Source organism: Thamnophis elegans, chromosome 1 (assembly GCF_009769535.1).
Source record: "Thamnophis elegans isolate rThaEle1 chromosome 1, rThaEle1.pri, whole genome shotgun sequence".
Classification (NCBI taxonomy): domain Eukaryota; kingdom Metazoa; phylum Chordata; class Lepidosauria; order Squamata; family Colubridae; genus Thamnophis; species Thamnophis elegans.
The window spans coordinates 166,230,189-166,244,735 of record NC_045541.1 but is presented as its reverse complement, the minus strand read 5'-3'; the positions used below and the strand labels follow the sequence as shown (position 1 = coordinate 166,244,735).

Here is a 14,547-nt window from a genome sequence, read left to right as displayed (position 1 = left end):
CCCTAGAGTCGAGAAAGACTAGCACATATGTGCAAGGGGAACCTTTATCTGAGTAAAGAGCATAGACTGCTAAATAGTTGAACCGGATTGGTATTCTTGATTAATGGGAAGACCCATGGAAAAGAGGGAAAGAACTTGTTGTACAGCCTGCATTCCCGGTTGAGCATAATAATATGGATAAATTACAGTTTATAATTTATTTTTGAAGGATCTTGTTGGAAGGCTGGTGTATTGGGGTTCAGCATCAAGACCCTTCTTCTGCTAATGAATGTCTCATTCATTAAGTCTATTTTAAAACATGTTAATGAATGTCTCATTCATTAAGACTATCTTAATTCATAGGTAAAAAACAAAAAACTGGTTGATCTGTTGAGGAGAAAAGTAAGTCTTGCCCAGCCATATGCAGGTGTATTTCTCAAGAAGGATGACAGGTAAGTTGTAATTTTTTAACATGCTTACATCATGTTTTCTCTTAAAGATCAGTTACATTGGCTCTGAAGGCCAATTTAAGAGGAGACGTTCTCTACATCATTTTAGAAATAAAAAGACAACTTGTTCCATTGCAGTGGAAAACGGACCGTTTTTTCTCATTTTTGCCCCCCACCCCCACCCCCAGGAGAACTTTGCAAGCCTCCCAAAGGCTCTGCCTGCTCTTTTTTTAGTGTGTGTGCAGAGGGTGCGTGCAGAGTACAAACCTTTTTTAAAAAATTTACCTCTTCAAAATCATGGTGCGTCTTATACTCCGGTGCATCTTATAGTCCGAAAAATACGGTACTGTGTTTTAAAATACAGTTTCTACTGTTGCATTGCTGGAGTTCCAGAATCTGAAATTTTGCAAACATGAATTCCCACTTACACAATATAATATGAAATACACGTAGTCCTTGACTTACAACTTCATTTAGTGACCATTCGACTTTATAAGAGCACTGAAAAAAGTAACATGACCATTTTTCAGGGTGGATTTGATTTAAATCAAATCGCTTTAAATCACGCTTTAAATCACTAGTAAAAAGGCTTGATTTAAATCAACTTGATTTAAATCATAATTTTGAAAGAGCAACTGTGTCCCGCAGCAAAATTTAACAATTTTTTTCACTTAGCAACATAAAGTTTGGGCTCAATTGTGGTCATAAGTTGAGGACTACCTGTAATTCTAAGTTCTAGTATCTCTATGTTTGGGTCCCTGATCAGTTGTGAAATTTGAGCCGAGGTGGCACAGTGGGTAGAGTGCAGTACTGCAGGCTACTTCAGCTGACTGCTATCTACAGTTCGGCGGTTCAAATCTCACCGGCTCAAGGGTGACTCAGCCTTCCATCCTTCCGAGGTGGGTAAAATGAGCACCCAGACTGTTGGGGGCAATATGCTGACTCTGTAAACCGCTTAGAGAGGGCTGAAAACCCTATGAAGCGTTATATAAGACTAACTGCTATTGCTAACTGCTGTTGATGATCACAAAATTGCTGTCAAGGGGCAGCATCCATTGGGGACTTGATTGATTGATCATGTGCAATCAAGTCATTGTCAACTCTTAGTGACCTCCTGGATAGATTTTTCTCCTCGATGATCTATCCCTAGCCTGGTCTTTCAGCTGCCCCAAGGGTGCTTCTGTCACCACCACAATCCACCCACCTTCCCGCTAGTCTTCCTCTTCTCTTTCCTTTTGCCTTTCTAAGCACTGGGGGTTCCTCCAGGGAGTTGGGTTTTCCCATAATAGATCTGAAGTTGATTTGTTCAATGATCCATTGGTTTGTTTCCTTGGCTGTCCACCGTATTCTCAGGAGTCTTCTCCAACACCAGCATTCAATACTTGGTATTGGGGATATGGCCAACTACAAATAATATATTTATGATTTTGAATTCGCCTAACTTCTTATGTAGGATTTACAAGTAGTCCTCGACTCACAACAGTTCGTTTAGTGAGCGTGTGAAGTTATAACATCACTGAAAAAAGTGACTTATGGCCATTTTCACACTTATGACCGTTGCAGCATCCCCAAAGTCATGTGATTTACATTTGGATGCTTGACAACTGGTTCATATTTATGATGGCTGCGGTCTCCCGAGGGTCATGTGATCATCTCTTGCGACCTTCTGACAAGCAAAGTCAATGAGAAAGCCAGATTCACTTGACCACCTGTTATTAAATTAACCACAGAAGTTATTCATTTAACAAATCTGGCAAGTAAAGTTGTAAAATGGGGGCAGAAACTCACTTAACAATTTTTTCACTTAGCAAAATAAATTCTAGGCTCAGTTGTGATTGTAAGTCCAGGACTACCTGTATTTACACACACACACACACACCCAGCACCATTTAAAAACATGGATCTTCATACTTTTTACAAGAGACTTTAATAAATAACCCATCAGATTAAGGAGCACATTGGTGCCTCTAGATATGTTCTGTGTGATTTGCTGGCTAGCTGAATATTCTGCCTTTATTGCTTCTGTCAACCCTTTTTTTACAGGGCATACTGTATTTATCTAATGATAATTAACTATGTATGGAGTGAATGTTTAGAATTACCAAAATTATTATTCAATCCAGAATATTGTCTTTATCCTGACTGGGATTATTTTATGTTCTATGGATGTGTGGTGATTATGGATAGTACATTTAGATATCACAATAAGATGACAAATTTCAAAGAATCTCCCATTTCCTGTAATGTCTTATTTTTCAAAGATTCCCTAGTGAATCGGAGAATGCTATCTAAAACTGGAAATTATTTACTATCACTTAAAGTTTTATGTGTCAAAATAAGTTGTTAAAAAAAAAAGTTTGTCAGCAGATTCCTTTGCTCCAAAGTTAATATTAAAACGGACTCTGTTTTTCTGAAATTGAGCTCTCTTCTTTCTCCGCAAATGTCTCTGAGTAAATTACTTTGACTTTTCTTTGTCAGCAATGAATCAGATGTGGTGGAGAACCTAAACGAAATCTATCAGATGGGGACTTTTGTCCAGATCCATGAAATGCAGGACCTGGGTGACAGATTACGGATGATTGTCATGGGACACCGGAGGTAAATACACTCTACAATTCTTGGATTTTCTTGCTTGTTCATTGATGTGCAGTTGCTATAGCTTGGTGGATGGATGTGGAAGCAATGCCATTCAGCCGTAGAGACTTGACGTTATATTCAGAGGTGGGCTGTACATACATTAACAACCGGTTCGCCGGAAATGTGAGCACCTGCATCATTTTCGCGCACAGTAACACACAGCAAATCTTTTCAGGCAGCCATGTCTAATAGAGCAGGTGAGGTGCGGCAATCAGCTGGACTTCGTGGGCAGGGAACAAAGCCAGAGAGTGACATAAATAGAACAGTCTAGTGCTGGGGTAGGTGAATGGGCCCAGCCAGTGGTCAGAACTACTGGTCTGCCCGAACCGGTCCAAACCAGCAGCAGCCCACCTCTGGTTATATTGATGAAGAAGATCTCAGTAACTTTGCAAGTCTTCTGGATCACGGCAGACATTCATTTTTTTAAAAAAAGGCCACTTGAATCTGTCTTTGGATTTGTAGAAGGTTTAGCACATCCCTAATCCTTAAACCAGGGGGATGCGATGGCTCAGGGGCTAAGACGCTGAGTTTGTCAGTCAGAAAGTCGGCAGTTCAAGCGGTTCGAATCCCTAGCGCCGCGTAACGGAGTGAGCTCCCGTTACTTGTCCCAGCTTCTGCCAACCTAGCAGTGTAAAAAATGCAAGTAGAAAAATAGGAACCACCTTTGGTGGGAAGGGAACAACGCTCCATGTGCCTTAGTCATGCCGGCCACATGACCACAGAGACATCTTCGGACAGCGCTGGCTCTTCGGCTTTGAAACGGAGATGAGCACCGTCCCCTAGAGCTGGAAACGACTAGCACATATGTGCGGGGGAACCTTTCTATCTTGAATCCTTAAACCATGTTAGTATTTCAAACAGAAATGCCACGCTTTGTATTGAGCCTAGAAGATAAGGAAAAAAAATGTTTTTCTTATGTGGGTTCCCTGTTCTTACCAAATCCGTTCAGTATTTTCCTTCTTTGGGGTTTCAGAATTCGCATCAACAAGCGGATGGAAGTGGAGTTGGAAGAGGCTGAGACCAAGAAGAAACCCCGCCAGAAGCAGAGGCGCTCCAAGCAAGAAGTGGCTGAGCAACCAGAGACAAAGCAACAGGACGCTGAAGTGGTGCTGGAACCGTTCCAGGCGTCTCCAGGCGAGGTGCTCATGGTGGAAGTGGAGAACGTGGCCCATGAAGATTTCCAGGTCTCCGAAGAGGTCAAAGTGAGTGAGGGGACCTAGCAGGACTTCTTTCTGGAAGGAAACCACCCAAACCTATAGCTGAGAATGCAAAGGATACCCTCTTCTGCATGTATTAATCCTGTCTTAGCCAAGCAGGACACACACACACACACACACACACACACACACCACACACAAAATATACACACGCACACACAATTCTCTCTTGCAGACCCATGGAGCCCTGTGAGATGGGCAAATACAGATTTATACTTGGAGATTCCCTTCCAGTATTCATTCTGTTCCTACCATTTGTTTGCAGGCTCTGACGGCAGAAATTGTTAAGACCATCCGGGACATCATTGCCTTGAATCCACTTTACAGGTAGGCTTCCTCTCCTCCCTAAACCCAGGTACGTGCAGGGGCACCTGTTGTGCATCCCTCAGATCTTTTCCCATCGTAAACCTAGGAAGGTAAAATTCAGTTTATGAAGCAATCGTTTTTTCCTGGGTAGCTTGTAGATGAGGGTTGATGGGGATGCTGCTTCTTAGTAATTGGGGGTTTGTAAATAACAGCAAAATAGCCCAGCAAAGAAATCCACACAAAACATGGAACCGTGTCCTGCGTGCCCAACATGGGATTTAGCAGCAATTTGAGTGAAAGTGGATTCCTGCCTCATAAACCTTGTCCGCTCCTTAATCTGGAGGCATTTCCTCTTCCTTGTCCGTAGCCGTTGCCTGCAGGCTCATAATACAAGCACTCCCACAATTAGGACCACAATTGACCTCAAAGCTTCTGTTGCTAAGTGAGACTTTTGTTAAGTGAAACTTTGCTCCGTTTTACGACCTTTCTTGCCACAGTTGTTAAGTGAATCTGCGGTTGTTAAGTTAGTTACCCAGTTGTTATGTGAATCTGGCTTCGCCATTGGCTTTCCTTGTCAGAAAGTCGCAAAAGGAGACCATCGTAAAGGCATGCCTGTTGGGGATCACAACCGTCGTAAATAGGAGTCAGTGGCTAAGCATCTTAATTTCAATCACATGACGATGGGGGATGCCGCAATGGTGGTGAGTGTGAAAAACGGTCATAAGTCCGTTTTTTCAGGGCCGTTGTAACTTTGAACAGTCACTAAACTGTTGTAAGTTAAGGACCACCTGTAAAATATACATACATACATACATACATACATACATACATAGGGTGTAGGTAGTCCTTGACTTACAACCATGCTGTTAGTGACCATTCAAAGTTACAGCAGCACTGAAAAAAATGTGACTTACGACTGGGTCCTCATACTTATGACCGCTGAGGCACCCTCGTGGTCACATAATCAAAATTTGAGCACTTAGCAACTAACATGCATTTTACAACGGTTGCAACGTCCCAGCGTCATGTGAGAATACTGCTTGCCATTTTTCCGGCCAGCATCTGACCAGCAAAGTCAATGGGACAAGTTGGATTCACTTAATGACCAGACGAATCACTTAACTGCAGTTATTCACTTAACGGCCAGGGCACGAAAAGTCATAAAATCAGGCGTGAGCTACTTAACTTATCAGGCAACTTATTTTAGCAAAAAGGGAAATTCTGGTCCCAATTGTGGGTTTAAGTTGAGCGCTGCCTATGGAGCTGTTTTCATCCCCAAAACATTCCTCCTATTACTTGGAAAACAATGAGAGGGGAAATGTGTGTGTTTTGTTCAACCACCAAATGAAACTACGGACGTACTAAGTGTCATTTCAGAGGAAATGTGGAAATAAGCAAGGAAGGTGGATTGTGAGAAGGCTCCTGATCTCTTGTGTGGGGGGTTCTTTTGGTGTATGCACAGGAAAGCATTGTAAGGTTCTGCTAGACCAGGGGTGTCAAACTCTATTTCATTGAGGGCCGCATCAGGGTTATGTTTGACCTCGGGGGTCCGAGGTGGGCGTGACCAGCTTGACATCATTCATGTTTGGTGCGCCTGTGGTGGCCTGAGCGCTTTGCCAGCGAAAACAGGTTCACAAGCTCTGTTTTCGGCTGGTACGGCTTCCTGCAACCCACTGCCTGCGAAAACGGAGTTTGGGAGGGCTGCACACGGCCCTCCCGAGTTCCATTTTTGCTGGGAGAGGCACCGCAGGCCGGTCCTTTGCTGTTTGCAGGGCGGCCCTGTGGGCCAGAACTAAGCACCCCGCAGGCCTTGAGCTTGACACCTCCGTGCTGGATGCATCCTTCCTTTGACATCTGCTTCAATGTGGTTCTTGCAGAGAATCTGTGCTTCAGATGATGCAGGCAGGACAAAGGGTGGTTGACAACCCCATCTACTTGAGTGACATGGGCGCAGCTTTGACCGGAGCGGAATCACATGAGCTTCAGGACGTCCTAGAAGAAACAAATGTAAGGGAGAAGAGACTGCCGCACCACCAATATGCCCAGTTTGATGAAACTCAGCAATGGGGAATAATTCACCACCCTTTAAACGGTGACAGTTGGGGGGCACAGCTGCCCAGAGCGCACTGGTTGGCCCGAATGTGAACCTGCTTTGTTGCTTCTCTTTTTCCAGATACCAAAACGCCTCTACAAAGCACTTTCTCTCCTCAAGAAAGAATACGAGCTGAGCAAGCTTCAGCAGCGACTCGGGCGGGAGGTGAGGCCCGCAAAGTTGTGGGAGGGGAATGGAGATTCTTCTTGTCTTCTTCAAGAATTTGTGGTCCTTCCTCTGTAGTGAGATGGAAATTAGCGGGCATTGGACGAGGAAAGTTTGGGACAAGGATGAATTTGTTTTGATTGAAAATACGCGCAGCTTGCTTCTTTTCCTTCCAGATTGGGGCTAAAGTAGGTGACCTCTGTGATTCAGCTAGAAACAACGTTGTTAATATTTAATTTTCAAATTAAACAAATTAAGAATAACTGGCCCAAGGATACATAAATAATTTTCTGATGAAATGGGGATATAAACCCGGACCGCCGTAGTCTACTCTGCAGTGGTTCTTTTAATATTGGGATTAGTAGTTCTTCTGAACCTCTGCTGGAATTGGCCTCTGGAATGCCAGATGTGTGTTTAACAGCAATATAGATATTGGGCCTTTACTCATATGGTCAGTTTGCACCAGTCTCTCTCTCTCTCCCTCCCTCCCTCTTTTTCCTTCTCCCTCCCTCCCTCTTTCTCCATCTCTCTCTCTCTCCCTCCCTCCCTCCTTCTCTCTCTCTCTCAGCTCAGCCCATTTGACAGAATTGTGGTTGTGGGGAAAATAGGAGGAGGAAGGAGTATTAGGTATTTTTGTTGCTTTGACTTACTTGCTTTGCTTATTTATTTATACTTCAAATATCTTAACTGTCCATCTCCCTACGAAAGGGGGGGGGGTCTGGGTATTGATGATATAGAATATCATCAATAAATCAGAATAATTTAGGATTTAAAGTTTTAAAATGATCAAAACAAGAGTATAAAAATTCCAATAGCTGAAGAATTCCAAGAAGGGGAATTCTAACAGTACAGAACAATTCAGCCAGTGAGCCAGCCCCATGGTTTTGTTGGCTTCTGTGTCCCCCCACACATCCCCCTACAAATAAATAGATGAATGAATAATTTTAAAAAACCCAAATAAATAAACAGGCAGACATATTTATTGGCTGTGTTGAGTCAAAGTGGGCCATCCTTTATCCTGTTGCTGATCATATCTAAAAATTACATCCATACCTAAAAATGAATCATTCATGATAAGCAGTATGTGGATTCCAGAGAAGAGGAGGCTGCGGCCCTGCCGAGCTTCTTGTGCTGGCAAAGGATTGCAAGAGGCCATTATTGCAGCTGAAAACAGAGCTCGGGAGCCCATTTTCGCTGGCAGAGGCACCGCAGGCCAGTCCTTCGCTGTTTCCAGGGCAGCCCTGTGGATCTAAGCACCCTGTGGGCCGGATCCAGCCCCTGGCCCTTGAGTTTGACACCCCTGGTCTAAAGCTACAATTTTGCAGAGAGACCGTACTTGAGAGACCGCCTGCTGCCAATTACCTCCCGACCCTTTGGAACGAACTCCCCGTGGAGATTCGTACCCTCACCACCGTCCAGGCCTTCCGCACAGCCTTGAAGAACTGGCTAGCCCGTCAGGCCTGGGGACAGAGATAGTTGCCCCTCCCGAATGATGAATGCATGTTGCTTATTGTTTTTTATTACATGTGTCTATGTTACTGTTTGCATTTCCCCCTCCCTGATTTTATGTGAGCCGCCCTGAGTCCCCTCAGGGAAAAGGGCGGCCTACAAATGTCAATAAAATCAAAAAATCAAATCAAATCACAGACCCATTAGATCTCACAGGGTTGGCCTCCTCCGGGTGCCATCTACCAGCCAATGCCACCTGGCTATTACCCGGGGGAGGGCCTTCTCTGTGGCAGCTCCGGCCCTCTGGAATGAACTCCCCGCAGGGATTCGGACCCTCACCTCTCTCCAGGCCTTCCGAAAAGCCGTCAAAACCTGGCTTTGCCGGCAGGCCTGGGGGTGATGAGTTCCCTCCCCTCTCGACATGTATGGTTGTGCGACTGTTGTCTACTTTTATTATTGTATTTTGTCTTTTATGTTCCCCCTTTTTTTCCCCTTTGAATTGTTCGCCGTCCTGAGTCCTCCCGGAGAAGGGCGGCATACAAATAATAAAATACCAATATCATACCAATACCAATTTTGTTCCATCTCCAGGTGGAAGAAAAGATCAAGCAAACTCACCGCAAGTACCTCCTGCAAGAGCAGCTCAAGATCATCAAGAAGGAGCTGGGCCTGGAAAAGGAAGACAAAGATGCCATTGAGGAGAAGTTCCGAGAACGCCTGAAAGGGCTGGTGGTGCCAAAACACGTCATGGACGTGATTGACGAGGAGCTGAACAAATTAGGCCTTTTAGACAATCACTCCTCAGAATTCAAGTAAGTTGAGACTTTGGATCATAGCTGCCATTTCTTTGACGCTTCCTAACGACTGGAAAATAAGTGGGATGAATAACAGTGTGGACTTTCTGGTACTCCTTTTGTATCACAGTAACAGTGACATGGGACGTATGGCTCAGGGGCTAAGATGCTGAGCATGTCGATCAGAAAGGTCGGCAGTTCAGCGGTTCGAATCCCTAACGCTGCATAACAGAGAGAGCTCCCATTACTTGTCCCAGCTTCTGCCAACCTAGCAATTCAAAAGCATGTAAAAATGCAAGTAGAAAAATAGGGACCACCTTTGGTGGGAAGGTAACAGCGTTCCGTGTACCTTTGACGTTTAGTCATGCTGGCCACATGACCACGGAGACCTCTTTGAAACGGAGATGAGCACCGTGGCACGATAAAACCGCGCTCGACTAAGCCGCGCCCGATTAAACCGCGTCGCTGACGTCATCAACAGGGCGACAACAGCGAGCACGGAGAAAGAAGGGCGCTTTAAATAGCGCTTTGAAAGCAAGCCGATTCAACTTAAGGTAAGGGTTAGGTTTAGGGTTAAGTTAAGGGTTAGGTTTAGGGTTAGGCTAAGGGTTAGGGTTAGGGTTAGGTTAAGGGTTGGGATTAGGTTTAGGGTTAGGTTAAGGGTTAGGTTAAGGATTAGGTTTAGGGGGGTTAGGTTTAGGTTTAGGGGTTAATTTTAGGTTTAGCGTTTACAGCGTGCTTCTGTCTCCGCACTGTTGTCGCCCTGTTGATGACCCCAGCTACGCGGTTTCGTCGAGCGCGCTTTAGTCGAACGCGGTTTTGTGGTGGAACCGATGAGCACTGCCCCCTAGAGTCAGGAACAACTGGCACATTACCTGGTCTGGAAAGGAACCGTTACCTTTTAACAGTGATATGTAGTTGGGTGTGTAACCACTGTATGATGGGTTGTTAGGAGTTTTATTTATACGTGTGTGTGTGTGTAAAAAAACAGGAAGGGCAGGCTCCATTACGGTTATAAGTCAAGCACTGCTTGTAGTATATGTATATGCGTGCACACACACACACACGCAAAACTAACAGCCCATCATACAGTGGTTACATAGCGCTGTACTTTCCCAAATAGCAGTGTTACTGTGATACAAAAGGAGTACTAGAAAGTCCACACTGTTGTTCATCACACTTATTTCATTATATGCGTGTGCACACACACACACACATGCACACACATACAAGCAGTGCTTGAGGTATGACAGTAATGGGGCCTGCCCGTCATGGTTATTTATTTACTGTGGTTGCTAAGTGAATCCCTGGTTGTTAAGCAAAGCAGTGGTTAACTTTGGGTGTGGTTTTGCTACAGACTGGAAGTGAGTTCTGGGTTTTGATCACAACTCTGTAAAAGATGGTCACGGATGGCCATAAGTGTGGGCCAGTTGCTGAGTACCCGAAGCGCAGCCCTTGATCATGGAGGATCATACAGCTGTTGTTAAATACTCCCCAGATAGATCTGAAGGAACTTTGAAGGGTTGCTAAGGAACTGGTTGTAAATTGAGGATTCCCTGTAGCTACAGTTACACATGGCCTCTCTCTCTTAAGCACCTTCAGTTTGGTTTGGGTCAGCTTTTCTCCCGTGCTCTTTTGATGTCAATGTTGTCTTGGTTTTTGCCAGTGTCACCCGCAACTACTTGGACTGGCTGACCTCCATCCCGTGGGGCAAATGCAGTGAGGAGAACATGGAACTGGCCAGGGCCCAAGGCGTTTTGGAGGAGGATCATTACGGCATGGAGGACGTGAAGAAAAGGGTGCTGGTAAGGGCTCTGGATCTCTTCTGTTGGTTTCATATCTTGCTCCCAGGTCAACCATGCTAGACTTTTTAGAGAGCTGCCCCCATTCCTTAGAAAAGCAGATTAAAATATATCATAAGGATGTGAAACTGGAGACGTCTGGTGGAGAGAATAGGCATAAGGCAGCGTTGGCAAACCTTTTCGGCAATGTGCTGAAACGGGAGCGTGCATGTGCGCCGGAAACTGGAAGAGCAGCTCCCCAGCACGCATGCGCACATAGGGAAGCTGAGCTTCTGGTTTTTCGTATGCAGACCAACGGGCTGGCGTACATGTGCGCACTGGAAATCAGAAGCTCAGCTCTGGGCTTCTGGCTTCTGAAGCTCCCGCGTGTGCGAAGACCAACTGGTGAGTTCCATGTGGGAACTGGATGCTTCGTCACCCTCTCCTCTTCTGGTTTACGACGCTCCCGCGTCTGCAGAGATCCGCACGCCAGAACCTGGAAGAGCAACGGGCGACGGCTGGTGTGCCTGGAGAGATGGCTCTGCATGCAACTTCCGGCACGCGTGCCATAGGTTCACCATCATGGGCATAAAATTTCAACCCCCGAAATGGCGAGCCTCCAGCGTGCCGTCTCAGGGTTGTCATACATGGGGGTGGGGGGACACCCCGAGGGAGGAAGGGGACGCACTACCGATTGGGAGGTTGTGCTTATACAAGAATTGAACTCATGGGAGGGTGTGCGAGTGGCACGGACAGAGGAACGCAAATCCCAGCTGGAGAAGCAGAGCCGGCAGGCAGTCTGAGAAGGACGAAGCCCACAGCCGACGTTTCCCAACGTCTGGAAGCAGCTGGGAAAGAGCGGGGTGTTCCAAACCTTGAAAACCAGCTGTGGGGCGGGAGCAAGTTGTGCTGACTTAAACTTTAGTTTCCTTCGTGCCGAGATTCTAGCCCTGTGATGGGGAACTTATGGCACGTGTTGCCACAGGTGGCACAAGGAGCCATTTCTTAGGGCATGCAAGGCTTTGCCCTAACAGCTCCAGCACGCATGCATGCACTAGCCAGCTGATTTTGGCCTTTATTTTTGCTCTTTGGAGGCTTCCCTGAGGCTCCGGAGGGTGAAAAATAACTCAATGCACAAACTGGAAGTTTGGGAACGGACTTCCGGTTTGGAGATTGGGGGCGTTTTTTCTCCCTCGGGAGGCTTCAGGGAGATAGTTACGCTCCATAGAACCGAGTTATTAGTAACAGCATTATTGGACTGAGCCTCTGTAGGGCTTAATTGAAGAGATAGAGACAACATTTTATCAATGGGGAGGTTTTGGAAATGAGGCTGAAGATGAGAGCACAGCAGCTGGAGGTTTGTTGTTCCTTATGATTCTTCATGAATGTATCTTGTCTTTTTATGTACACTGAGAGCACACTTGGCCAATAAAGAATTCTATTCTATTCTTATTCTATTCTAATTCTATTCTAATTCTATTCTAATTCTATTCTATTTTATTCACACGCTCTGTTCCTTTTGCTTGTATAACCCAGGAATTCATTGCTGTCAGCCAGCTGCGAGGATCCACGCAAGGCAAGATCCTCTGTTTCTATGGCCCTCCAGGGGTTGGGAAGACCAGCATTGCCCGCTCTATTGCTCGTGCCTTGAACAGGGAGTACTTCCGCTTCAGCGTGGGCGGCATGACGGATGTGGCAGAAATCAAGGGCCACAGGTCGGTGCATCTCGGGCTTCCTTGGAGGGCTTGTCCAAAGTACTAGAGCTGTAATGCTCGGTTGGGGGAATGACTAACAAATCCATCTCTTTCTAGTCATAGCAGCTTAGCTTCTGGGTGTGCAGGGCTGTCTGCAGAGCATGGTCAAGAGCGCATTTGTGATGCAGCAATTGAAGCTCTGCCATGTTCATAGATCTCCAGCTGAAAAGGTGTCTCTCACCTGTGCATGGATATTTATGTAATATAAATACTCCTGGGACCTTAATGGCAAGCAAGGAGAAGTTGACTCTGCTTGAGATGGAGAACATTTTGCATAATTTTGAGACAGTTAACAACTCCTTGTCCATAATTACATCTATTTTTTCTGGAACTACAAATCATTGGAATTATCTGTATTACAATTTGCAATACAGGTAGTCCATGACCCAAAGGTGCTTTTTCAGGAGGTAACTGGACTTTGTTTTTTTTCTTTTGAAGACATTTTGCTTCTCATCCAAGAAGCTTCTTCAGCTCTGGCAGGATGGTGGGGAATGGAAGGATTTATATTCCTTGCAGACAGCTGGTCATTTGCATCCTTTTAGAGGGTCATTGAAGCATTTGGAGGTTTATATGTAATCCTCAGGGTCACCTGAGTGGTGTTCCTGGTTCCTGTGGTCTGCAATTTTTTTCTCTGCAAATCCATTCCTACTTCTACCCCATTCAAAGGATCTTCATCCCAAATTGTATAGCTAAAAAGTCTGTAAAGATCCTCAGTCATCCAGGTCATGGTTGTCCCAAAGGTGCTTTTTCAGGAGGCAGCTGGACTTCCTTGTTTTTTCTTTTGAAGATGTTTCGCTTCTCATCCAAGAAGCTTCTTCAGCTCTGACAGGATAGTGGGAGAATGGAAGGATTTATATTCCTTGCAGACAGCTGGTCATTTGCATCCTTTTAGAAGGTCGTTGAAGCACTGGAAGTTTATCTGTGTCCTCAGACTCATCTTGGATGAGAAGTAAAATGTCTTCAAAGAAAAACAAGGAAGTCCAGTTGCCTCCTGAAAAAGCACCTTTGGGACAACCACGACCTGGATGACTGAGAATCTCTGTAGACAGATAATCCTCAAGTTACAACCATAACTGAGCCTGCCCAATGTAACTCATGACCCCACCTTGGCTCATCCACACAGATTTTTACAACCTTTGTTGCAGCAGGGTTAAGCAAAGCAGTGGTTCCCTATGAGTTGTTTTTGCTGAAAATGTAGGCCTGTTTTTGGCAAACCATCATAGAAGGGTATGTCACACGAGACCCTGAAAATGGCTGTAAATAGAGCCCAGTTGCTGGGCATCCAAAATGCGATTACATGCCCATGTTGGGGGCTCCGACCATTGGAACGTTGAATCTGGGTTACAAGTACCCTTCCCCCCAGGGAGGTCCTTTGTTAACTTCAAATGGTCATAAGTCAAGGACTACTTGTGTATACAGGTAGCCCTCAACTTACAACAGTTCATTTAGTGACTGTTCAAAGTTACAACGACACTGAAAAAAAGGTGATGTATGACCATTTTGCACCCTTACCATCTTTGCAGCATCCCCTTGGCGGCTGCTTCCTATTTCTGACCGTCACTGTGTCCCAGAGTCAGTCAGGTTTTTTTTTTGGTCTGTATTCCCCTTCCCTGGTTGAGATGTGAGCTGCCCTGAGTCCCCTTTGGGGGAAAAGGGCAGCATATAAATGTAATAAACTGAAACTGAAACTGAAACAGGTTGTTCTCCTTTGGTGGCCTTCTGACAAGCACAGTCAATGGGGAAGCCGGATTCACTTAACAACCGGGTCACTGATGTTGTCAACTGCAGGGATTCAATTAACGGCTGTGGCAAGGAAGGTGGTAAAATGGGGCAAACCCCGCTTAACAACCCGAAGCTTTGGCCCAGTTGTGGTCGTAAGTCGTGGACAACCTTCACTCGTGGCCTTGCGTGTATCCGATTGTGC

General features: G+C 45.5%; 1 protein-coding gene across 1 annotated transcript in view; it reads left to right on the top strand.

Annotated features, from left to right (window-relative positions):
• LONP1 (lon peptidase 1, mitochondrial) overlaps positions 1–14,547 on the top strand; it is a 34,023-nt gene that overhangs the window by 4,552 nt on the left and 14,924 nt on the right. The window contains exons 2-10 of the mRNA XM_032238428.1: positions 343–431; positions 2,907–3,026; positions 4,039–4,267; positions 4,548–4,609; positions 6,466–6,595; positions 6,762–6,845; positions 8,886–9,106; positions 10,755–10,893; positions 12,406–12,584. Of these exons, the coding sequence (XP_032094319.1) occupies positions 343–431; positions 2,907–3,026; positions 4,039–4,267; positions 4,548–4,609; positions 6,466–6,595; positions 6,762–6,845; positions 8,886–9,106; positions 10,755–10,893; positions 12,406–12,584 (1,253 nt within the window). The remainder of the gene's footprint in view (positions 1–342; positions 432–2,906; positions 3,027–4,038; positions 4,268–4,547; positions 4,610–6,465; positions 6,596–6,761; positions 6,846–8,885; positions 9,107–10,754; positions 10,894–12,405; positions 12,585–14,547) is intronic.